Source organism: Prionailurus bengalensis, chromosome C1 (genome assembly GCF_016509475.1).
Source record: "Prionailurus bengalensis isolate Pbe53 chromosome C1, Fcat_Pben_1.1_paternal_pri, whole genome shotgun sequence".
NCBI lineage: Eukaryota > Metazoa > Chordata > Mammalia > Carnivora > Felidae > Prionailurus > Prionailurus bengalensis.
This window is the reverse complement of record NC_057345.1, coordinates 96495306-96522193: the sequence shown is the minus strand read 5'-3', so window position 1 is coordinate 96522193 and position 26888 is coordinate 96495306. Positions and strand designations below refer to the sequence as shown.

Sequence of the window (26888 nt, the reverse complement as noted above, 5' to 3'; positions counted from 1 at the left end):
CAAGTCACCTAGTGAAATCATTCTAATTTCTACAGACCCTTAAATCAAGTATTTACTGAAAAGCCTGAAAAGTGTTAAGAAATGTGTGCAGTTGTCAACAAAAAGTTATTCTACCTAATGCAGAATATGCTCTTATGTTTCAAATACTTTTTAAGAAGTAAATAAGCACTTAACACGCTGATAAATTTAATTATAATCAAAGACCACACAGTGGAGCATCGAAGAAGGCACGATGCTTTGTCCAAACTTGAATGTGTTAACATGAAGTTTATGTGCTATATTAAACCTTTACAGAGTTAAAAAAAAAAATCCTCTGGCTATTCTCGATTTGTTAAGAAACAGAAAACTATTTTTCAAAAATTACCGTTAATAGGATGTAAGGCGCAAGGGATGGAGTCATCGCGGGCTTACATACATGCACACGATCAATCAAGGGACTGTCTACAGAGAAGAGTGGTGTTCAAATTCTGAAGCAAATGTCCTGAGGCTTACACAAATATTACTGAGAATTAGTTCAGCCGATCGTAAGCGAGAAAAGAGTGGAGGGACGGACAACACATGGGGACCTCTCCCTGTCGAAGAGTCGTGACAGCAAAATCACTTCCTGAGGAAGGAGGAGCAAAAGGGAAGTTAAGAGGCCACTCTGACCAGGAAGTGACTCGCCCTAAACTAGCCTCAATCATATCTAAAAATGGGGGGATGGGGAGAGCCCCGACAGCTAAAGGCGGTAAAATAACTGCTTCCTGACACGTCCAGACATCACCATCGCCCCCTCTCTTAATTACAGAAAAGAGTCCACAGTCATGATTCAATAAGGCAAAATCTCGTCTCTTGCAGGAAGGTCACTGGGCTGTGCCTCAGGCCCCGCAGGAGAAAAAGAGAGTTAAGGAATGGGGAACTGGGGCCACCGTGAGGCAGAGGAAAGCCCCTCAAGAGCAAAGCGTCCCAACTGCAGAGCGTATGCCAGCACCGGCCAAGAAGCTTCTTTTTCCTGGGGACACTGCCGGGGTTCCCACCACAGCCAGGTCGGGCCCCTGTTCCCTGTCGCGGGAGGAGGCAAGAGAGAGAGGCGGACCCCTTACCTTCTCCTCATCCGACACCCGATCCTCGAAGTCGGCCATCTTGGGCTGCTCTGGCCCAGCCCGGCCCGGGCGCGAGGCAAGCCGGGAAGGAAGCCGAATGATGGAATCACCGCGGGGGCCGTCGGAAGGACCCGCCCGGAAACGCCGACCGAGAGGGCGCCATGTCAGTTACGGGCGAGGGTGGTGGCTCCGAGCGCGGGTACTCCAGAAGTCTCCGGCTGCCTTAAGGCTTTGCTTTAAATGATTTTAAGTCTAATAACTTTCTCACGGAGTTACATTCATTTTCCCATTCATCTATGAGACGACGGGAGCGTGATTCGACTATTCCTGACGCCCAAGCTCCATCCGACCAAATAGCAATTGCTACTGTAGGTTTTCCCGGTACCAGTGATCTCCGTGGCAGCCGAGTCCAAAGGGCTAAGTGCTGCTCGGGCCCTGGAACGGTCAGTGGCTTTTCCAAACCCAAGAATAGGGTGAAAGGTGACCCTCACTCGTATGGAAGCAAAAACATTTCACTCCGAGGTCACATTTCAGTCCAGTTCCTCCAGAAAAGGTGCCGCTAACCACCCCTTCCCGCCCTTCGAAGGAAGAGGCAGCCCTGGGATGCTCCTCCACCTTCCAAATTTTCTTGGTCCGCGTTCCCTGAGACAGCCTTCACAGAGGCCAACTTCAGGTCCGCCACTATCCCAGGATTCCCGCCTCCCGGTTTCCTGCCCTTCTCCCCTCCCAGCTCCCAAAGCCTGCGGGTGCAGCAAGATGGCGGACTGTGACGGCTTAGGTGAAGCAGCGACTGCTGCGGCATCTCCTCCCGCACCTGCTCCCGGCCAAAGCCTATCCCTGGGCTGGAGGGAGCGGCTGCGGGCTGGGCTGGCTGGGACTGGGGCCTCGCTGTGGTTCGTGGCGGGGCTGGGACTGCTTTACGTTCTGAGGGTCCCGCTGAGGCTGTGTGAGAATTTGGCAGCGGGTGAGAGGCCCAGACCTCCCTGGGTTGGGCGGGGGAACCAGGAGAGGGGCCGGAGACAAGGGACCAAGGGCAGAGATTCTCTGCAGTCACTGGAGGGCTTCGGAGATTGAGACGGTGGTGCGCGACGTAGTGGGTTCTTTTTCTCTTGGGCCGCAACTCCCCAGCTGATTGTCAAACCTGGGCTGCAGATACGGGCTCCTCCCTTGAGCTCTTAAGACCCGCCCTTTCTCTTCTGTCTTCGTTTACCGATGAAAAGCCACCTGACAAGCTGTAAGCTTCAGGTAGTGAAACAGATGAGAGCGTCTCCAGATTGGCTGCAGAATTTATATACACCCCACCATTGGTAGGATCCCTTGAAAATCATTCCTTTGAGTCTCGCCGATTAGCTGAGCGTTCCCACACCTAGACAACAAAGATGAGCGCTCTGTATTCAAAGGCCTAAAAGGGGGAAGATGCCATGATCTTAGCCGACCATTACCATGTTTTAAGATAGTTCTGTCAAGAAATACTTTTCGTGGTATTTTTGTCTGTTCTGTGCTTTAGGCTTGAGTAATAGAATAGTCCAGGAAGTAAAGGGAAAGGGAGCCACAAACAGTAGTCGGTTCTTAGTTCTTGCTTTAAACATTTGTAGAGAGCTTGCTATGTAGTCTGAGCTGAAGATACAGACATGGAAGAAGTGATGATCCCCGTGGATTCTGCAAATACTGTCCTTTACCTGTAGCCAGGACAAAGTGGATGGGAGCCAGGCCCTCTTACCATGTCATTACAATATTTTCACTCAAACTATGAGCAAGATGAAAGTATTTCTGTTGTGTGATGACTGTGACTAGCAGCACTTGTGGTTTATTTTCTGTAGCAAGGCAAATGTCCCCTTTTCTATTTCACCAGATGACATGAAATACTGTGAGATAATGTTCTGAAATATTTTGGACTTTTCCGAACTTAGGTTTTATGTAAGTTCAGTCAGATATAACTAACATACTAAAACAAAAAAAATTGGCCTTCCTAGACTGTTTGAAAGAGCTGATTGAATTTGACTTCATCAACGTAGAAAAATTATTTTTCTACATATTAACGAGATACACCACGTAGGTGAGAGTAGTTAACTATGATAGATTTTTATTTATTTCTGAAACCCAAAGTATTTATGAGACAGTTATTTGAAGTGAAGAGTCTGGCCCAATCTTTCAGTGAGTCAGGTGCAAGGAGCTCTCAGTTTGCTGTTATTCTTTTGGGTTTATTTTGCCTCTCTAGTTGACATACCAAACACATCTACATGCTGTTTCCTTCCCTCTAATTTGAAACACTGGTTTGTATCTCACCAAAATAATTAGGGAGTGGTTTTAAACCTCATTTGTAACAGAGTGTTTAGTTAATCCTTAAAGATTTGTAAAACTTGTCGAAGTTATGATTTATAAGTTCTTAATTTTATTCTCAAAAGTAAACTAAATTATCTCATTTTGATTTGCTTATTTAACAAATCATCAGTTTAAAATGCTACCCTTACAGAGGTGCCTGGGTGGCTCAGTCGGTTAAGCATCCGACTTCAGCTCAGGTCATGATCTCAGGGTTTTGGGTTCGAGCCCCATGTTGAGCTCTGTACTGACAGCTCAGAGCCTGGAGCCTGCTTCGGGTTCTGTGTCTCCCTCTCTCTCTGCCCTATCCCCACTTGTGCGTGCTCTCTTTCTGTCTCTGCCTCTCAAAAATAAATAAATGTAAAAAAAAATTTTTTTTACACTACCCTTACATGTCCTAAGGCATTTTTTTAATGTTTATTTTGAAAGAGAGAGAGTGTGTGTGTGCGTGCGTGTGCACACACACAAGTAGGGGAAGGGCAGGGAGAGAGAGAAAGAGAGAATCCCAAGCAGGCTCTGTACTGCAGACTCTGGGCTTTATCTCACAAACTGAACTGTGGGATCGGGATTTGAACCGAAATCAATAGTGATGCTTAATGAACTGAGCCACCTAGGCACCCAATAGAATGATTTTTAAGTTACGATAGAATGGGAATTTAAAGTAGCTTTTTAAAAACTACAACTTTCTCAGATGAATCTGATACTAGATATTAATACTATTTATATTCCTCCACTCATAAAGACACCTGCCTATTTGTAACTTGAATACTTTGAATTTACATTTTTTTAAACTTTGGTATTTTGTTTTCCTTTTGGCAGTGACAGTATTTTTAAATTCACTGACGCCCAAATTCTATGTGGCACTTACAGGAACATCTTCTTTGATATCAGGACTAATATTTGTAAGTAGTTTCCATTTCCTTCATGTTTTGGTATTTATCTAAAGATCAAATCTCTATATGGTTACAATAATTGTAAATACTTATAGATCAGGATTCTCAACATGTGTTCAGCATTTGATAAAACACTGCATCTTCCTCTCCACTTTTAGAGATTGGCAGTATTCATGGTATTCATTTGCATATGAAACAGTATTGTATACTGTAAGGGGCAGTGGTTAGAGGTGGGTTGCCAACTAAATCCTTGCAGGGCTCAGTTTAGTAACAAAAATGAATGAAATGGGCAGAGTGTAAAAATTAAATTCTTATTTATTTTAGGACTGGGTAATTTGGACAATGCATGCCCCTTCTAAAGGGGATAAAGCTAGTTGCTGCCATATAGGTTTGTAGACCACCATTAAGAGATCTTCCAATTTTTCATATGATTTCAAAAGCATCTGGATGCAACAAGTGTATCTCCCAATATTTTAATCTTGGCAATGTTGGGCAGACTAAAAATGTGTGTCTTGAATTCAGCCTATAGGTTGTCAATTATCTTCTCTGGAGTGTTTAAGGGCAGAGTATTAGAGCCAAGCTAACCATCACTTTTTTTATTTTTTAACTGTGAGAGGAGATTTTTTTTTGAGGGGGGGGAGGGGCAGAGAGAGAGAGAGAGAGAGAGAGAGAGAGAGAGAGAATCCTAAGTAGGTTCCACACTCAGCATGGAGCTGGATGGCAGGCTCAATCTCACAAACCCTGAGATCGTGACCTGAGCTCAGATCAAGAGGTTTGACACTTAACCAACCTAGCCACCCAGGAACCCCAGGAGCTTTTAATTGGAGTAAACAGCTGACATACAATATTATATTAGTTTTCATAACGATCTCTTTAGTTGTGTGACTTTGAGCAAGTTAATTAACTTTTCTAAGCTTTAATTTCCTCATCTAATAACTGGGAATGATAATATCAACTTCATAGGATCATGAAGACTAAATAAGATAAAGTGTGTAAAAGCTTGCAATAACATGGTATCTAGCTCACAGTAAGCACTTAATGAATTTTGACCATTATTATTCAGAAAAGTGTCATGATAAAGAAACCTATTTAATTTTAATTCAGCTTTCCCTTGTTTTATTTGACTGAGCTATCATTTTCAATTAAGAAATTAAGATCTGTGTGTATAATCTCTATTAAACATCCCTGGGAACTAGTGTTTCCTAGAATAAACTTTGGAAAAACACTGCTACAGATTAAAATCTTAGGAAGTATGGCATGCATAACCAATGAATTTTTCTATGCTTTTTTCTCATCTCTAGATGGTGCTCTTCTATTATAGTACAAATAATGGCATGTGTATTGGAGTGTTTTCTGTTTTGTTTTAATAGGAACTGATACTTGGCCATTTTGTTTAAGTGAAATGCTGGCCAAGAAAGGGATTTTTGTATCTTGACTTAAAAAAATTACTGAGGAATTTAAGGATGAAAACTATATGTTAATATAGGTAAAGTAGTTAAAATTTACTGATTATAAAGCTGACTCATTGTTAAGCATGTTTTAACATATTTAGTCAGTAGCATATAAAAGTCTAAATAAAGGAAATGAATGGTCTTTAAATAACTGATGAGTGGGAAAAGCATTAGTCTTGGAACTAGAAGATGTAGTTTTAAGTCTCGGCTCTGCCACTTACTAGCTAATAACTTTGGACAAGTCACATAAATTCTCTAAGTCTTAATTTCCTCATGTATAAGAGGGGGGAAACTTACATATATATCATATAAGCATGAAACACATAACATGTATATTATATATATAGTAGTTCTTAAAATTTGTTATTTTTAAGAGTTTTAAATATACAAAAATTAAGAAATTCATACCATAATAGCATTGTATGGTGACAGATGTACACTTGTGAGCATAGCATAGTATAGAGAAGTCGAATCACTAAGTTGTATACCTGAAACTAATATAACATTGTATATCAACAGTGCTCAAATAAAAAATTTTAAATAAATGAATTAGGTGCAGTAAGAGATTAACAACAGTAACTAATAGTAAAATAGAGTGGTTATAACAATATACTTAAAAAAAATAGGAAATTCAAGTAACATTTTCAAGGTTAAACTTTGTCATTACCCTTATAATATTGATGAGTTGTTTTTTTTTTTAAGTTTTTTTAACGTTTATTTATTTTTGAGACAGAGAGAGACAGAGCATGAACAGGGGAGGGTCAGAGAGAGGGAGACGCAAAATCCGAAACAGGCTCCAGGCTCCGAGCTGTCAGCACAGAGCCCGACGTGGGGCTTGAACTCACAGACCGTGAGATCATGACCTGAGCCGAAGTCGGCCGCTCAACCGACTGAGCCACCCAGGCGCCCCTATTGATGAGTTTTTATCAGCAAAGATTATTAGGTTTATAATTTCTCTTAGCCACTGAAATGAGGAAGCTAGCTATGCTGTTTGTATTACTTCCACCTGAGGGGGTAGGAGGTCATGTGCTTGGGAACTTGAAGAATAGCAATGAAGCCGGTTGTTTAACAAATTCTTACAAGTGTAAAGATTACTCTTAAAGTAAAACACAAAACCCAGTAAGAGTGCATATAATACTGCTTTCTGTTCTGTGGAATCAGGGAAAGTTCCCTGAGGACCTGTCATTTAAGCTGAAACCCAGAAGAACCAGGCAAAGGTAGTTGTGAATGCTAGAGTGTCCAAATATGAAACATTCTGTTAATTCAGCACAGAGAGCTTTTTTTTTTTTTTTTAAGTAATCTCTAGCCCAACGTGGGGCTTGAACTCACAACCCTGAGATGAGGAACTACGTGCTCTACTGACTGAGTCAGCCAGGCACCCCTCCCCACAGAGAGCTTCTTTTGATTACTTTTTTTTTTTTTTAAGTTTATTTATTTATTTTGAGAGAGACAGAGACAGCGCAGTGGAGGAGGAGCAGAGAGAGAGGGAGACAGAGAATCCCAAGCAGGCTCCACGCTGTCAGCAACGGAGCCCAATGCGGGCTTGAACTCACAAACCGTGAGATTATGACCTGAGCCGTGACCAAGAGTCGGACGCTTAACTGACTGAGCCACCCAGACACCTCTTGATTACTCTTTTTATAACAGTGATAAACCATGAAAACAGAAAGAAGTGAATATCCTGATTTTTAAATGGTTCAACAGGAGAATCAACCTCAACCTACATTAATTATACTGCCAAATACTGAGTAGTACTTCATTGTTCAAAAGGCACTTAAAATTCTTGTTAACCATATTTAATAGATAGGATATTGAGGTTCTGAGGGGCTAGAGGTTAAGTGACTTGCCCAAAGCACACAGGTTGACTGGGAGTCCAATGTGGTCTCTCTAACCTTAGTCCAATGCTTAATCCACCATGCTAATTGTTTCAAAATTGTTTTTCTTTTCATTATGCTACAGATAGAATAAAATGACAATGTGACATATCAGAATTAGATTACTTACAGATTAAATGCTTCTTGTTTGTGTGTGTGTGTGTATGTGTGTGTGTGTGTGTGTGTGTGTGTTAAGTAATGTCTGTAGCCAACATGGTCTTAAACTCATGACCTGGAGACCAAGAGTCACATGCTCTGCCAACTGAGCCCTTGTTTCTTATTTTTTAATGTTTCATTTATAGATATATTTCTTATAGTTTTGCCTAAGCTTGTCTAAATTTCATGACAAAGTTGTACTTTTACCTGACATATTATTGGAGAATCTTGTGTTTGGCTTATTTTTTGGAGGGAGAGTGCATTTAGTGTGCTGAATTAAATAGGAACATCTTGAAAGAATTTTTAATTTGAGCTCATATTTCTGGTGATCAGTTCTACTTTAAGGATTTTTTGTTTGTTATAGATGTTTGAATGGTGGTACTTCCATAAGCATGGCACGTCTTTTATTGAGCAAGTATCTGTGAGCCATTTGCGACCTCTGATGGGAGGAACGGAGAGCAGTATTTCAGAGCCAGGTTCTCCTTCTAGCAACAGAGAAAGTGAAACCAGCAGACAGAATTTGTCAGGTAACTATTTAATATGTTTTCAGAACCGTATGGTTAAGATTGTGTTTGTCTACGGGAGACAGAAAACTCAAAACAGAGAGAAATTTATCTTTCATGAAAATATAGGTCATCTGTGGCTGATACGGAGAGCAATGATCAGATACTCAGTCTCCCATCTTGTTAGCCTGCCATCTCCAAATGAAGTTTTTCCTTGTGGTCCAAGACTGTTGCTCTGGTTTCTACCATCATATCCACATTCCAATCAGCAGAAAGGAAACTAGGCCAGTAGGCCACCTTTTCCCCCTATTCAACCCCACAGCAGCCAAGGATACTCTTCAGAGTGTTACATACTATTTCAACTTACTTCCTACTGGTCAGACCTTTGCCAAATGGCTGGCCACAAGTAGCTATATAAGGCAAGTGAGAAATTGTTAAACGTTTTCTCAGTGTACATATGCTCAACTAATAATTAGGAGATTTTATTACATAAAGGCAAGAACAATTAGCCATCTCTACCAACATAGCAAAGTTAGAAAAATACTTTTTCTTCTTAATATATTTATAAAGACATCAGGGGCGCCTGGATGGCTCTGTCGGTTAAGCGTCCGACTTCGGCTCAGGTCATGACCTCATGTCCGTGAGTTCGAGCCCTGCGTCGGGCTCTGTGCTGACAGCTCAGAGCCTGGATGGAGTGTGTTTCAATTCTGTGTCTCCCTCTCTCTCTGACCCTCCCCCATTCATGTTCTGTCTCTCTCTGTGTCAAAAATAAATAGACGTTAAAAAAAAAAAAAAAAAAAGACATCAAAATCTCAGTTATTCACATATGGATACCCCATTGTCATACTTTAATTGTAGGCTGTTCTTTTATATGTAAACAGTAATACAAAGTAAATATCATTAATGATATACAATTATGAAAGTAAAAATTTGAGGGCCAGATAGAAATAATATTTTTTGGATTATTGTTCCTTTAATTTGGTATCAGTAAAATTCATATAGTGGGTGGGTGGGTGTTGACCCCTTTTTTCCTCTTTCATAAAATAATTACAGAACTCCTAAGAATGAGATATATTGAGATGAATATGACATAGATCTGTCCTCAAGAAGCTAAGTCTAGTATATAAATAATTAGAACAATAATATATAGTCTTACTCCCTGTTGTAGGATTGAGTATATCTTTACATATGGAGAGTGAAGACACTCCCTACCTTGCACTCTAGCCTGTGTGGCTTTATGATATTTCCTCTTCTTAGAACGTTCTTCATCCAGCAGCCTTCTACTCATCTTTTACCATGATTCAGTGTCAGTTCAAATGTCACCTCCTTTCTAAAGCCTTTTTTAATTTATTAGAAAAATTTAATTACTTTCTTTTTTTCTTCTCTTAGAACAAAATGTATCTCTACTATAGCACTTATCACACAGTTTAGATGGTAGTTTACATGACTGGACTCTCATGTGACATTCAATTCATTTAAACAAGTTAGTTCCAAATGTTGCACTAGGCTCCAAAAATACAAAAATGAATAAAGTTGTAAGAGTTCATATTTTATTTTATTTTTTTTCTTTATTTTTTTTAAATGTTTTTATTTATTTTTGAGACAGAGAGAGACAGAGTATGAGCAGGGGAGGGGCAGAGAGAGAATGAGACACAGACTCTGAAGCAGCCTCCAGGCTCTGAGCTGTCAGCACAGAGCCTGACGTGGGGCTCGAACTCATGGACTGTGAGATCATGACCTGAGCCGAAGTCGGATGCTTAACCGACTGAGTCAACCAGGCACCCCAGAGTTCATATTTTAAAATGAAAAAAAAAACTGAAAACCAAATGGATAATCACATTGTAATATGGTAAATGCCATAATTGAATTATGAACTAATGTCATGAATGAACTATGAACTATGAACTATGTCACGTATGCTGCATGACAGCAGGGGTGATCCAGGCCGTGTTCATCTCTGTGCTAACTAGCTAGCACTGTGCATAGCATACAGTGACTATACAATTAATGTTGGTGAAAGTAAGATTTAACTGCATTTGATTAACCTAACTTCCCTTTTCTTTCCCTTTGTTTTTTAGAATGCAAAGTATGGAGGAACCCTCTAAATCTTTTCAGAGGAGCAGAATATAGGAGGTATTACATTTTGCTTTCAGTAGAATTATGGCATTAGTTTTAGACTAAAAAGTATTATGGAAACATTTGTTTTATAAATATATCACAGCTCTTCTAGTTGGAGACATTGATACATAAAAAGGTAAAATGATGAGCCCAAGGTTTAGTTGGCAGCATCTTCACTGTATTTACATTTTTTTAGTTTATTTCTTTATTTTGAGAGAGAATGTGAGCAGGGGAGGGGCAGAGAGAGAGAGAGAGAGAGAGAGAGAGAGAGAGAGAGACTCAGACTCCCAAGCAGGCTCTGCACTGTCAGCACAGAGCCCAACACAAGGCTGGATCTCACCAACCATGAGATCATGACCTGAGCCGAAATCAAGAGTTAGACACCTAACCGACTGAGCCACCCAGGTGCCCCTAAAGACTTTTTTTTATTAATTTAAGTAATTTTTACACCTAACATGGGGCTCGAACTCGTGACCCTGAGATCAGGAATTGCATGCTCGTCCAACTGAGCCAGCAGGCACCCCAAGAAATTTCTTATCTTAGTATCAGGAACACTTATGCTTCCTTTTTTTTTTTTTTTTTTTTAGTGTTTGTTTATTTATTTGAGAGAGAGAGCACGAGCAGGGGAAGGGCGGAGAGAGAGGGAGACAGAGAATCCCAAGCAGGCTCCATACTATCAGCGCAGAGCATGATGCAGGGCTTGAACCCACGAACCATGAGACTATAACCTGAGCCAAAATCAAGAGTCAGGTGCTCAACTGACTGAGCCACCCAAGCACTCCATGCTGCTGCTTTTTTTTTTTTTTTTAAGTGTATTTATTTATTTTGAGAGGAAGAGAGCATGAGCAGAGGAGGGGCAGATAGAGAATCCCAAACAGGCTCTGCACCATCAGTGTAGAGCCCAATGTGGGGCTTGATCCTACAAACTGTGAGATCATGACCTGAGCCAAAATCAAGAGTTGGATGCTTAACTGACTGAGCCACCCAGGTGCCCCATTGTGCTTCTTTTTGAATGATTAGTTTCTCTTAAAGTCTAAACTGTATTGATGATCACTGTGTGGATTTAGAAAGCTTAAAGTCCTATTGTAGCCAACCGTTAGCAAAGGTACAAAAGTCTGGTATGTATTTCAGTTAGCTTCATTCCAGGCTCCACTGTATGGCCCAATTTTTGCTTTTACTGAGTCTTTTTTATGTGCTTCTAATTAGGGCTATTAATATTGTACATTATATTTTAACTGCTTTAAATCATTTTGGGAATAATGTAGATCATTAATAAATATTTTTTTATGATTTTACAATAAGTAGCAAAACTTTGCTGGGGTGCCTGGGTGACTCAGTCAGTTAAAGTGTCTGACTCTTGATTTCAGCTCAGGTCATGATCTCATGATGGTGAGATCGAGCCCTGCATTGGACTTTGTGCTGGTTGCAGAGCCTGCTTGAGATTCTTTTTCTCTCTCCCTTTGCCATTTCCTTGCTTGGGCACGTGCACTCTCTGAAAAACAAACAAACAAACAAACAAACAAAAACAACTTTGCTAAGTGAACAGGGATCTACTTTTTCTTTTTCCTTTATGATAATTTCTCAAAAAATAGCTAAAAACTTTAAATAGCAATGTAATTTATACTATTAAATTACTTAAAATCTTTGATCATCTACACATAAATAACACTTATAATGTACTTTTAAACTGCTTTTTTTTTACATTTTAAAATGTATGCATATTCACTGTAGAAAATTGGAAAATAAAGAGATGCATAAAAAAGAAAGTAAAAATCACCTTTTCCTATCACTAAATGATAAATGCAATTAGTATTTCCATCCAGTCTCTCTTCTATATGCATGTATAGAAACAAAACTTGAACATCACAATGTGTATATAATTTTACATCCTTTTTTTCTAACACATGAATTTCTCACAGAACCTTTTTATACAGGAATTTCTTCAAAAACATGATTTTATTCTATTCTGTTACATGGAGGTACCATACCTTACCTACTGCTCCCTATCTGGGTCACAGATTATGTTTCACTATCAACATTTACATTAGAAGGATATCTGTATATATAAATATTTAACCTATGATAATTAAACACCTATGATTACTTCCTTAGAGTTGATTTGTAGTACTGGGGTTCCCGAATCAAAGGGTATGAACTTTGTCTTCCTGTCTCTTCTTTAGTATTTTCTTTTTTTAATTATGGAGATTTTCAAAAATCAAAAAAGTAAAGAATGGTATGATAGAATTCCATATACCCATTTCCTAGCTAGATATGAATATTTTTAAGACTCTTAATAGATATTACCTAATTCATTTTTGGAAAGAGAAATGTATATGACAATTTATATTTATACCAGCAGAATATGTGTGAGTCCATGTTCCATCTCATCCTTGACAATGTGTATTTTCCAATTTATTTTAACAGGTGAAAAATAAAAATTCGTAAATTTAATTCACAATTCATTACTAATGAGATTGGACCCTTAAAAAATATATTTATTAGCCAGTTTGGTAACTTGCTATTAATTATTGTGGGTTTCAGGGGGATAGGAAAGTTTAAATTTCTAATTTAGTAAAATCTGGAAAAAGTTTCTATTTTATCCTTTTCAAGTCCTTTGCTGTTCTGATAATCTTGTAAAAATCCACCTATGTTTTCTTCTAGTTTCTTTGTAGTTTTACTTTTAATAATTCTAATTCACTGAAAATTTAAGTATATTTAGTAAGGTATGTATCTTAAGTCAAATTGTTTTATCCCTTCAAATCTAATTTAGAAGCACTAATAGTCTAGCCTTTTCCGGTTTTTTTTTGTTTGTTTTGTTTTTAATCCACATCCAAATTAGCATATAGTGCAACAATGATTTCAGGAGTAGATTCCTTAATTCCCCTTACCCATTTACCCCATCCCCGCTCCCATAGCCCCTCCTGTAACCCTGTTTGTTCTCCATATTTATGAGTCTCTTCTGTTTTTGTCCCCCTCTCTGTTTTTATATTATTTTTGCTTCCCTTCTCTTGTGTTCATCTGTTCTGTATCTTAAAGTCCTCGTATGAGTGAAGTCATATGATATTTGTCTTTCTCTGACTGACTAATTTCACTTAGCATAATACCCTCTAGTTCCATCCATGTAGTTGCAGATGGCAAGATTTCATTCTTTTTGATTGCTCCCTCTTGGTTTTTGATGTTTTATTATCATATTCGAAGTAGTTTGTATAAGTTTTCTCTTATTTTTCTGATTATAATAAACTTTTGAAACATTCTGAAATAGAATTTGTAGCAATATATTTTTGCATTTTAAATAGTGTTTGTTGTAGCAGATAGAGGCTCTCTCATGTTCAATTTACATATTTTCTTGTATTTTGGTAAAGATACACTTGGGTGACTGGTAAAGAGCCACTTACCTACTATGACATGAATTTGTCAGCTCAGGACCATCAGACCTTTTTCACCTGTGACACGGACTTTTTACGTCCTTCAGACACAGGTATGTGTCATATCTGTTCATGGGGTAAACAGTGGTAATGAAAATTGTTTTAAAAGCTCTTTAGAGTTACTTATTAGAATATACAAATTTATTTGGCTTGGGGTTGTTTGCATCATTGATAAGAGACCCAGATTAAATTGAAACGAATTATGAGTGTACATTAACTTGTTACACTACCTACCATTCTTACAAAGAATTTAAAATATTTTATAAAAATATGAAATCGCTTCTTTTGTTACCTAAAAAACGTTTCAGATCAAATACAGCAACTGCTCATGGGAAATTAACACGTGAAATTATATACATAAAGGAAGAGTAAGACAAAGTGCAAACACTGGGGCATGGCATGTGGATTAGAATGGAGTATATTTTACCCTAGTCATTAGTTAAGGGTGCATATAAAGTAGTGGAAGATCATAGAAATGTCTATATTTAGGTGTCTCAGTCTTCTCTATAGAAGACAGTATTGAGATTCTTAAATGCATGGTTAAAGACAGGGACCTTTATCACAACTATTCTTTTACTTCAAATGCTCTCTCCCTTCTTATCTATCCTCCTACTTTTATGCTTCCTGCTTTTATCCTTCAAGATCCAGTTAAAAGTCACATTCTAGAAGAACCCTTCTCTGGCAACTCCAAAGTTAAACACTTTATTCTCTGTAGTTCTATAGTCCATGCCTCACTGGAACAATTCTAGTTAATTTATTCAACCACAAACATTTACTTGTTAATTTTATCATGTTGCTTCAATGTTTTGTTATCTTCCCTAATAGGGTATGAAACTTTGGAAAGCAGGACTGTATTCTCATTATCTTTGAATCCTTATTGTCTAGCACATTGCCTGGCATACTGTAAATATTAATATTTATTCTTTGATGAAAATATGAATGAATGACCTTGGTGTCACAGACGTCTTAAGCAATTTCACTAGTAATAGCTAACACTCGTATAGCACTTATTATGCACCAAGCACTGTTCTAAGCAATTTGTATAAATGTTCTGACTTAATCTTCCCAATCATTTTATGAGTTAGGTACTTTTATCAGCCTCGGAAATAAAGGAATGGAGGCAAAGGGAATCAAGTAACATGCTCTAAGTAACCTAACTAATAAATGATAAAGTTGGGTTTCAAATGCAAGTCTGACTCTTAACCACTATACTAGTGCTGCTTCTATTCACCACAGTGATAGGCAGATGAAAATCAACAACAACAAGGGTCTGAAAAATAGCCAGTTTTCCAGCATTAAAGTGAATTCTTTGTGATCTATATCTGCTGGGTTAAATATACTAAGGGTAGATAATAGCAGGAAAGCCAAGCATCTTTGGAATGGTTACATAAAGTGGTTTAATTGCAAATAGAAGAAAAAGAAATTGCTTTATGTTTATATGCTTAGTGTTTACATTAATGGCAAAAGTGTCATATTTGGGGAATAACAGAAATGGAAACTAGTATTTTATGTTAACTTTAAAGACTTCAAGAAATGAAGGCTTCACCTCCTTCTCACAAGCAGAATTATAGACATTGGTGGGCTTTGCAAAGAGCAGCCATGGCTATCCACTAAAGCTGTGCTCTTAGGACAGTTTTGCTCACATACCTCCTAAAGGAATTTTGAGAAACTATGTATCCTTTCACACATTTTTAACTTGATATCATAAGATTAAATAATTGTAAAGAATATAATTTTTGACATGTTACAGACAGTTAAAAATAAAACTAGATTACCCTATATTTGGATATATCTCAAGTAATCTAATGACTTGATACCCACCATTATCCATTGAAAAAGACATGAATTAATACTCTTTAGCAGTAGAAAATTTTATAAAGTCTGTTTTCTTCTTGAACTCATCCATTTTACACCTCTAATATAATTTTATTATAATTATTATATACTTGAGAATCTTTTATTTATCACACATGCTTTTCCACCATAAAAATTATTTGCATAAGTTTCTTAAAATTTAAATTTCCTTTGATCATAAGTTCTAAATGATATCATGTACTTTAATTATATTTTTTGTCAAATCCTTAGAGCTACATATTTGGCTTTTTTAACTTTGGAAAATGTCCTCCATATAACCTAATTGGCTGGGTGAGTTCTCATTATCAATTCTATCAACCAAACCAGACTGACTTTCTGACAGAGAAGTCTGACTTCATTTTTCAGGTCAAATAAACATGCTAACATGCATCCCTATGACAGCCATCTCTCTTCTGAATTTAGATTCTAAGATAGAAAGATAGATAAGTCTTGGAGCTTTGCCTAGAGCCTATCACTTGGCCAAAATAAGATTCCAGTGCCTTTAGTATCCTTTACTAGTGCCCCCTTTGCTTGCTGTGAGGAGACCTCCCCTTAGGAGCAGCGCATTCTTTGATAGTAAGGGGAGAGCAGTGCTGATAAATGGAATTGATAAAAATTGTTTTCACTCTCTCCCCACTACAATATACTTGAATTCAGAGCATCCAGGGGCCAGACTACACTTAGTTCTTTTTTTTTTTTAATTGTTTTAATGTTTAGTTATTTTTGAGGGGGAGAGGGACTGAGTGTGAGCAGAGGAGGGGCAGAGAGAGAGGGAGACACAGAATCTGAGGCAGGCTCCAGGCCCTGCACTGTCAGCACAGAGCCTGATGCGGGGCTCAAGCTCACGAATGGTGAGATCACGACCTGAGCTGAAGTGGGATGCTTAACTGACTGAGCCACCCAGGTGCCCCAGGGGTACACTTATTTCTAATGCCTAACTTCATTGTTAAGTAGAAGGAATCCCCTGACAAAAAATGGCTGCCCCTAAACCCAAGCTTTGAATTGTCCTTTTTGGCACTTGCAGATGTTTATACTCTAGAGAATGCACCTTAGAAAAATTCAGGATGGGTGAAAAAAGCCTTTCTTTTGTAAAGGAGAACAGAATAAATATATCTTTTGGGGAGTGGGGAAGCAGATGTTGGGTAGGAAAGGAAAACCAGCATGATGTACAGACCACTCAGAGAAACATTCTTCAAGTAGATCAGTTCTAGAAAAGAGTCATATAAAGTTGAGACTTTATAAATTGATTCTCTTAAAACCATGCATCCTATTTTGGTCCTTGCAAAGCTTCATGTACTTCTAGAGGTATGCATACTCCCAGCTAAATGCTGAGCTCAAGGACAGACTTTTATCTGTGAATTGATCCATACTGATCTTTTCAGACACTCACATAAAGGTAATGATTTATATCTGTAGTTTTACATTAAAAAAACATGTACATATGTGATGTGACAAATTTCTCTTGACTATTGTCATCAGTTACTAAGTTAGTAGATTCTGTTCTCTTCCCATTGACTTGTTTACTTAAGGCAGAAAACAAATATATTCTCAGGGCCAGTCAGCACTGTTTTGGTTTTTTAAAAGATTTTATTTTTAAGTGATCTCTACACCCAGTATAGGCTTAAACTCACAATCCTGAGATCATGCACTGACTGAGCCAGTCAGGTGCCCCTGGCTAGCAGTGTTTTTTGAATAATTTGTTTTCATGGTATTTTCAACACTTAACAATCAGGAGATTTGATATTAAAACCCAGGTGTACACTTGTTACAAGTTGGAAAATATGGCAAAACTGGACCTGCATGTCCACTTGGCAATAATCAGTTAGACCTTTTAGTTTACATATTTTTTTTTCTGCCTGGTCTTTGTAGGCATCTACATTTATGACTCCTGATCTTGAGATTGGCTCTTCTCTTTTCTGCTTGATAGTATACTGGAATGTTATTTAACTTAAAAAAATAGATTAAATTGATTGAATTGCTAATTGCTTGTGTTATTTTTTTGAGCATGTCAAGATCTCTTAAAGAGGACAGTTGAATACTAAATCAATATTTTCCTTTAAATTACTCCTAAGCCTTTTTTAAAGAAAGAAATACACATTTTTCTTCTTATGCTTTATTTCCCCTTTCCCTTTTAGCTTGGAACTGCATTGGTTGTGAGGATTAATCTTGAAAGGCTGGATAGAGCAGTTGAAAACATAAGAATAAGAACAAATGCTTACAGGTGGATCATATGACCTTACTAGAAATAAAAGAAATGCGGGGGCACCTGGGTGGCTCATTCGGGTAAGCAACTTCAGCTCAGGTCCTGATCTCACAGTTCATGAGTTTGAGCCCCGGGTTGTGCTTCCTGCTGTCGGCCCCAGAGCCCACTTAAGATCTGCTGGCCCCCTGTCTCTCTGCCCCTCCCCCCGCAAAGAAATGCAAATGAAGATGAGATAGTTTCCACCTATTAAATTAGCAAAATTGTTACTACTCAGTGTTGCTAAGCAGGGAAACTGTCTCTCTCTCTCTCTCTCTCTCTCTCTCTCTCTCTCTCTCTCTCTCATCCACTGCCTGAAAGAATGTAATTTAATACAATCTTATTGAGAAGAGTTTCGGAGTGTATATCCAACCATTTAACCAACCATTCCACTTCTAGAAAGGAAATATTTGGTCAGGTATGCAAAAGTAGATGTTGAAAGATGGTTATTATAACATTTGTATAATTAACAAAAAAAATTGGGTGTAACTTCATAATCAAAAGAATTGCTTAAATCCAGTATACTAGAATATCAAATAACCATTTAAAATGTTAATAAAGATTCAACATCAAAATTTGACTTGTAAATATCATGTAACTTAAAGAAAAAAGCCCCATCATTAAAACTGGCAAGTCTAATATTAGTCTTTATTTTCATGTAATATTTTAATGTTTCAACAAAATGCTATTCTCTTTTTTTTTTAATTTTTTTTCTTAATGTTTATTTATTTCTGAGACAGAGAGAGACAGAGCATGAGTGGGGGAGGGGCAGAGAGAGAGGGAGACACAGAATCCTATGCAGGCTCCAGGCTCCAGGCTCTGAACTGACAGCACAGAGTCCGACATGGGTCTTGAACTCAACGGACCATGAGATCATGACCTGAGACAAAGTCGGTCACTCAACCGACTGAGCCACCCAGGCCCCCCAACAAAATGCTATTCTTTACCTGGTTATTATCAGATGGGTGCTGACTTGCATCAATTTGTCAAGTTCAGGAAACATTAGCTGTCAGCCAGATGGTGACATATTTGATATGAGAAATGTATTTTTGTTACACAAGTAGAATATATTGTCTTCTTTTCTAAGCCAAGACTAATATTTTGTTTCCAAAGGAAAACTCAAACATTTTCCACATTATTCTTTCTGGACAGTTGTAGGTTTTGTTCCAAAAGCAACATTCATAGATTCTCTATTTTTCTTATCAAACTTGAAATAGGCCAGATAGTTTCATGAATATACTTTGTTTATTTGTTTATTTAATTTTTAAGAAACTTATTTTTTTGGCATGAACTCTTATTTGGTATTTATTACTATGAAATTTTCATTTTGGTACAGTAATTGGTAGCAAAACTAATATTGTTATTCTAGAAAGATCTTCATTTAGGCTTTGTTGAATCTTGGTAGAGACTGACATTTTCCACAAATGGACAATATTCTAAATTAATTACTTTTTCCACCTTTTTATACAAAATGCAAATTCAAACATTGTTCCTGCATTGAATCATTGGTTAGACAAAGCCTTTTTTTAAGTGTTTTGTATATTTTAACAGTTCCATAGACTCTTTGCAAAGTGATTTAAAAAGTAGAATATTTCATATTGATTATAATTTGATGTCACTCAGACTCAATATGCATTTAGAAATAGAAATGTTCATGTATAATAATGATGCAATCAAATGGATTAAACACTTTATATGTTGTTACTTAAATCAGAGAAAGAATATATTTTTATTGTATGTGAAGCTTCCAAATTAATGCGAATTTCTCATAAGATTAATGTGAACTAACACCCCAATTTCTTGTTTCTTATGTTTAAGAACATGTTATTTAAAGTTTTGTTTACTTTCATAGCTCATTCTTCATATGTTTTGAGTAAGATTATTTATGTTTACCATCTCATCTACTTTTTGAAATATTTTTCCTACAGTTATGCAGAAGGCATGGAGGGAAAGAAATCCTCCAGCTCGAATCAAAGCAGCCTATCAAGCTTTAGAATTAAACAATGAGTAAGTTTGAAATATATGGAAAGTAAGTTTGTTTTGAAGGAAACCCAGGCAAATGATTTTATGTTATCTTTTGTCTGTTCCTAAAACACTTGGAGTCATTACCAGTCCCCTTATTTTGCATACTAGAGAGAAATTTTGCAGTGTTCACATCTGTACTTTGCTTCCTAAATTACAAGCTTATGTATGCTCTTGAATAGAAATTATCCTAGAAATACTTTTTAAATGGAGAATGCTGAACTAATTGGTTATCATACTTGATAGTTAAAGAGTACTAAAATACTTATGCCACCTGTATTAATTTTGTTTTTCGTTTAAGTCATTCATTTAAAGCATTCATTCAGTCCTGAGAACTTTAGTTGCTAATGGGATTAGAGGCATGAGAAGAGGATTCAAAATAAATGATATGTAGCTCTAACTTTTTTTCATGTTAAGAACATTTATTTTTTATAGCTCTTCGTATCAACTCTACATTTTGAAAAGGCAAAATGTAAAATCATAATATTTAAGTGGGGCAGATCAGTAAGTGTTAATCTGATACTGAATAAATGCCAGGAATAAAAATACAGCCCTAGTCAGGGTTAATCAAGAAATGCTTCCTGAATAACGTGAATTTAACATTGTCCCCTGTATCCTGCAACAAGATATATTATCCTTGTTAAGAAGACCTTTCCAAGGTGGAGCAAAATCACAGTGTGGGGAACTCCAAAAGCAGTGAATCAGCTTTATTGAAACCCTAGAAACTAATCAAAAGTTTATAACATCCTAGAGAATGCATAATCAATTAAAAAAAACAGCCGAATTTCTATAAGAGAGCATTGTGGTGTTTTAACTTACACTGACCCCATCCCCCACTCCGTAGCTCAGTGGGGCAGCCTTGAAGACAAAAAGTCTTCATTTTGGGTATAGGTTCCAACTACCAGAGGAAGTGGAATGGATTTTATTCTTAAAAAATTGTGGTTGTTTATTTTGACCTGTCTGGTGTTCCCTGAAGGACCAACTTAAAAGGCTTGTCTTTATTTGGGTTAATTCTGAACTCTCCCAGCATTCACACAGCTACACTGGGGGGCATTTGTTGAAAACGTTTAAAGGCAAATGCATTAGTTCCTGCTGCCCTGGGGGCAAGGGATAACAGCTGGAGCAAACAATAGACAAATCAGAAAGCTTGTGAGGAAAGGTTGGGGAATTAGATACTTTAGGAAATAAAGGCTTTCACAAGCTCTCACATATGCCTGGGAATCTCAAACGTCCCACATATACCTAAGGTTGGGCATATGCTCAGAAAAGACTTAAGAAGGCCCTAAGCTCTGTCTAAATTTCAGGTTCTGCACAAACAGAAAGTAAAGGCTAAGGCAGAATTGTATGCCTGACTGAATGTTGAAGGTGTGCCCCAACACACAGAACCAATCTGCAAAGACTTGGTTTTCTTGTTTTGTTTTTGGTTCCAGGTATTTAAGGCAGTCTCTATCGCATCACTGGCTGATAAATAAGGCAACAGAGCAGAGGCTTCACTGGTCATATATGATAAAGAATACAAACTTCATAAAATTCAGAAAAGTCACTAAGCAAGTAAACAACTGCAACAGGCAACAACAGCAAGCCACGGGGAGGAGGGGGAAATCTGATTTCTAGGGTTGCTAGAGTATGATATTCAAAATTTGTAGTTTTCAACAGAAAAATTACCAGACATAGAAAGAAACAAAATATATCCCATACAAAGAAAAGAAAGGAAAGGAATGGAGACTGTTCTTGAGGAAGCCCAGACTTTGGACTTTCTAGATAAAAACTTTAAATCAAATATTTTAAATATGCTCAAAGAGGTAGAGAAAGCCATGTACAAAGAACAAAAGGAAATCATGAGAAGAATGTTTCACCATTAGAGAATATCAATAAAGATACCGAAATCTAGAAAGAAATCTAGGGACAAAAGTAGAAATAAATCTAGAAACAAAGACCAAGAAACTCAGTGAACCCCAAGTAAGATATAATCAGAGACATTCACATTGAGACCATAGACAAGGGGAGATTACTGAAAGCAGCAAAAAAGAAGTGACTCATCATGTATGAGGGAGCCTCAATAAGATTAACAGCTGATTTCTCATCAGAAACCATAGAAGCCAGAAGGCAGTGGGATGACAAAGTCAAAATTCTGAAAGAAAGAAAACTGTTAACTACAGACTCTATATACAACAAACCTGTCCTTCAAAAATGAAGGGGAAATTAAGACATTCCCAGATGAACAGAAACTGAGAGTTCATTGCTGGTAGACCTATAATTATGCAAAATGCTAAAAGGAGTTTTTCAGGCTGAACTTAAAGGACATTAGACAGTCTTGACTCTACACAAAGCAACAAAGAACACCAGTAAAAATAATTTCATAGGCAAATATAAAAGTTAATATATTTTGGGTTTGCAATTCTTTTTTTTTTTTCAATACGACTTAAAAGACAACAATGTAAATAATTATAAATTTATGTTAATGGACGTACAGTATATAAAAATGTAATTTGTGACAATAACAGCATAAGGTGGGGGGGAAGGAGCAAAATTTTGTATACTATAGAAACTAGGTTAGTATTAATTGAAACTAGATTGCTGTAAATTAAGAAGTTAAATATAATTGTTAATTGTTAATCACCTAAAAGTAACTAAAAAACATAGTAAAAGAAGTGACAAGGAAATCAAAATGGTATGCTAGAAAATACCTAACACAATTACTTCAGGAAATAAGGACAAAAAAGGACATATAGAAAACAAATAGGAAAATAGTAGAAACAAGTCCTTCCTTTCCATTAACTACTTAAATGTAATAGATGAAACTCTCCAGTGAAAGGCATTTTTTGGCAGAATGGATTTAAAAAATAGTTAAATCATATGCTGTCTATAAGAGACTCATTTTAGACAGACACAGAGAAGTAGAAAGTAAAATTATGGAAAAAGATTTTCATGCAAATAGTAACCAAAAGAGAGCTGCAATGGCTAAACCAATATCAGACAAAATAGAGTTTAAGACAAAAAATATTTTTTTACATTTTTTAATGTTATTTTTGAGAGTGGAGGGGATGGGCAGAGAGGGAGGAGGCCAGAGGATCCAAAGCAGGCTCTGTGCTTACATGGAGAACCCGATGTGGGGCTTGAACTCATGAACCAGGAGTGACCTGAGCCAAAGTCGGACAATTAACCAACTGAGATGCCCCAAGACAAAATTTTTATGAGACAATTACATTATCTAATGATAAAAGAGGTTCAGTTTATTAAGAATACACAACAATTTTAAACTTACATGCATCTAATAACAAAGCCCCAAAATATATGAAGCAAAAACTGACAGAATTGAAGGAAGGTGATAGACAGTTCAACAATAATAGTTGGAAACTTCAACATGCAATTTCAATAGTGGATAGAATAATTAGACAAAAGATACACAATGAAATGAAAGACTTGAAGAACACTATAAACTAATTAGACCTAACAGACATCTGTATAGTGCTCTACCCAACAACAGTGGAATACATGTTCATCTCAAGTGTACATGGAACATTCTCCAAGATGCATCACATATTATGATATAAACAATTCTCAATAAATTTCAAAACATTGAAATTATATAAACTATTCACTGCAACCATATTTTCTAATAAAATTAGAAATCAATAACAAGGAAATCTGGAAATTCCACAATATTGGAATATGTGGAAGTTACACAAGTTTTAACCAATGAGTCAAAGAATAAATCACAAGGAAAAAATCGGAAAATACTTTGTGATGAGTGAAAATGAAAGCACAACATACCAAAACTTACGAGACACAGAGAAAGCAGTGCTCAGAGAAAAATTAATAGCTAAAAAAGATCTCAAATCAATAACTTAAACTTTATACCTTCCTTAACAAATGAGAAGATGGGGGCGCCTAGGTGGCTCAGTTGGTTCAGCAACTGACTTCGGCTCAGGGCATGATCTCACAGTTCATGGGTTCAAGCCCTGTGTTGGCCCCTGTGCTGAAAGCTTAGAGCCTGGAACCTGCTTTGGATTCTGTGTCTCCCTCTCTCTCTGCCCCTTCCCCACTCCTCTGTCTCTCTGAAAATTAAATAAACATTAAAAAAATTTTTTTAAATGGGATGGGGGATGGGCTAAATGGGTAAGGGGCATTAAGGAATCTACTCCTGAAATCATTGTTGCACTGTATGCTAACTAACTTGGGTGTAAATTTTAAAAATAAATAAAAATTAAAAAAATGAAAAAAAGAAATGAGAAAATGAAGAGCTAACTAAACAACAAACAGAAGTCAGTAACAAAGATTAGAGTGAGATAAACAAAACAGAGTAGAAAAAAAGAATGAAGCCAGAGGTTGGTTTTTTAAAAGATCAACAAAATTGACAAACTTTTTAGCTAGACTAAAAAAGAGATAAGACTCAGATTACTAAAACTAAGAATGAAACTGAGAACATTTACTACTGACCTTATAGAAATGAAAAACATAAGAGAATTCAGTGAACAATTATATGCATACAAATTAGATAAATGGACACATTTCTAGCAACACAGTACCAAGACTGACCCAAGATGAAATGGAAAATCTGAATAGACCTGTAACAAGCGAAGAGATGGAATCAATAATTTAAAAACTTCCAAACAAAGGCAACCAGGACTAGATCCCTTCACTGGCAAATGCTACCAAGCACTTGAAGAAGAAATAACACCAGTTCTTAAACTCTTCAAAGAAATAGAAGGGAAGTAACTCTTCCTAACTCATTCTGTGTAGCCAGTATTGCCCTCATACCAAAATCGAACAAAGACATCACAAGAAACAGAAACTATAGGTTAATGTCCATTATGAATACAGATGCAGAAATCCTCACCAAAATACTAGCACAGAAAATCCAGCAGCATGTCAGAAAAATTATATACCATGAACAAATGGGATTTATCCCAAGAAGGCAAGGGTGGTTTAAAATATGAAGATCAGGAGCTCCTGGCTGGCTCAGTCAGAAGTGCACGTGACTCTTGATCTCATGATGCGTTTGAGCCCCATGTGGGGTGTAGCGATTACTTAAGTAAATAAAACTTAAAAAAATATGGGGGCACCTGGGTGGTTCAATTAGTTAAGCATCCAACTCTTGATTTCAGTTCAGGTTGTGATCTCACAGTTCCTGAGTTTGAGCCCATGTCGGTCTCCATGCTGATGGTGTGCAGCCTGTTGGAGATTCTCTCTCCCTCTCTCTCTGCCCCTCCCCTGCTCTCCCTCTCTCTTTCTCTCAAAATAAATAAACTTTTAAAAAAATATGAAAATCAGTCAGTGTAAGATACCACATTAATAGAAAAAAGAATGAGAACCACATGGTCATCTCTATTGATGCAGAAAAGGTATTTGACAAAATCCAACACAATTTTATGGTAAAAACACTAAAAAAAAAAAAAAAGGACAGGAATGGAAGGAACTGCCACTTTCTGCCACTTCTATTTAACATTGGACTGGAAGGGCTAGCCGGTGCAATTTGGTAAGAATGGGGGAGAAATGGCTTCCAAATCATAAAGGAAAAAGTAAAACTTTATTCACAGATTACATGATCTTATGTGTAGAAATCCCAAAGAATCCACACACAAAAAAACTGGTAGAGCTAACAAAAGAGTTCAACAAAGTTATTGTCTATAGGACATAAAGAAAACAAATAAGAAATGGCAGAAACAAGTCCTTCTTAATGTCTGTCATATATCTATACACTGATAGTAGATAGTCTGTAAAAGAAATTTGAAAAACAATTCCATTTATAATAGCATCAAAAATGGTAAAATATTTCGGGATTAAATTTAACCAAGGAGTGCAAGATTTGTACACTAAAAATGATGAAGTATTTTTGAAAAAGTTAAAGAAGACATGGAAAGACATCCCATGTTCATGAGTTGGAATACTTAATATTGTTAAGATAGCAGCACTCCTCAAGCTGATCTTCAAATTCAGTACAATTCCTGTCAGGATTTCAGTAGCCATGATTATGAAATGGACCAGCCGATCCTAAAATTCACATGGAATTGTAAGAGCCCTCAAAGAGCCAAAACAATCTTGAAAAAGAATAAAGTTGGAGAACTCACTTCCTGATTTCAAAACTTACTATGAAGCTGCAGTAATTAAATAAAGATAGACATCTAGGTTGATGGAATCAAATTGTGAGTCCAGAAATAAACCCATGCATTTATGGCCAATTGATTTTTGTGCCAGGACCATTTTTTAAAAATGTTTATTTATTTATTTTGAGAGAGAAAGAGAGAGAGTGAGCAGGGAAGGGCAGAGAGAAGGGAGAGAGAGAATCCCAAGCAGGCTCCATGCTGTCAGCCTAGAGCCCAATGTGGGGCTCACTCTCACAAACCATGAGATCATGACCTGAGCCAAAATCAAGAGTCTGACACTTAACCAGTTGAGTCACCCAGTGCCCCTGACAAGGTTGCCAAGACCATTGCGTGGGGGAAAGAATAGTCTTTTCATTAAGTGATACTGGGCAAATGGATAACTACGTAAAAAAGCAACCCTTACATCACATCGTAAACAATTAAAAATTAATCAAAAACCTAAATTTATGAGCTAAAACTATAAACTCCTAGAAGAAGACAGGGGCAAATTTTCAAGACTGGATTTGGCAATGGTTTCTTAGATATGACACCAAAAACACAAGCAACAAGAACAAAAAAAAAAAATTAGGTAAATTAGACTTCATCAAAATTAAAAGCTTTTGTGCATTGAAGGATACTATCAAGAAAGTGAAAAGACAACCCACAGAATGAGAGAAAATGTTTGCAAGCCATATTTGATGAGTCTAGCATCCAGAACATATCAAGAGCTGTTAACAACTCAATAACAAAAAGATAACCCAATTAAAAATGAACAAAGGATTTGAATAGACATTTCTTCAAAGAAGATATATAAATGACCAATAAGCACATGTAAAGGTGGTTGATATCATTCATCACTAGGGAAA

At 37.0% G+C, this 26888-nt stretch overlaps 2 protein-coding genes across 5 annotated transcripts in view; one reads left to right on the top strand and one right to left on the bottom strand.

Annotated features, from left to right (window-relative positions):
• The window catches only part of CAPZA1 (capping actin protein of muscle Z-line subunit alpha 1), a 49733-nt gene extending 48553 nt beyond the window's left edge, over positions 1-1180 (bottom strand). Inside the window, exon 1 of one of the 2 annotated variants that reach the window (XM_043575862.1) lies at positions 1083-1180. In XM_043575862.1, the coding sequence (XP_043431797.1) occupies positions 1083-1121 (39 nt within the window). In that variant the 5' untranslated portion in view covers positions 1122-1180. Of the gene's footprint in view, positions 1-364; positions 600-1082 lie in introns of those variants that run through there. The other variant, XM_043575863.1, reaches the window with a different exon arrangement.
• Positions 1181-1410: 230 nt separating this feature from the next.
• The window catches only part of ST7L (suppression of tumorigenicity 7 like), an 82122-nt gene continuing 56644 nt past the window's right edge, over positions 1411-26888 (top strand). For 2 of the 3 annotated variants that reach the window (XM_043575858.1, XM_043575856.1), the window contains exons 1-6: positions 1810-2046; positions 4221-4303; positions 8140-8302; positions 10357-10411; positions 13759-13874; positions 19843-19921. In XM_043575858.1, the coding sequence (XP_043431793.1) occupies positions 1839-2046; positions 4221-4303; positions 8140-8302; positions 10357-10411; positions 13759-13874; positions 19843-19921 (704 nt within the window). In that variant the 5' untranslated portion in view covers positions 1810-1838. Of the gene's footprint in view, positions 1526-1809; positions 2047-4220; positions 4304-8139; positions 8303-10356; positions 10412-13758; positions 13875-19842; positions 19922-26888 lie in introns of those variants that run through there. The other variant, XM_043575857.1, reaches the window with a different exon arrangement.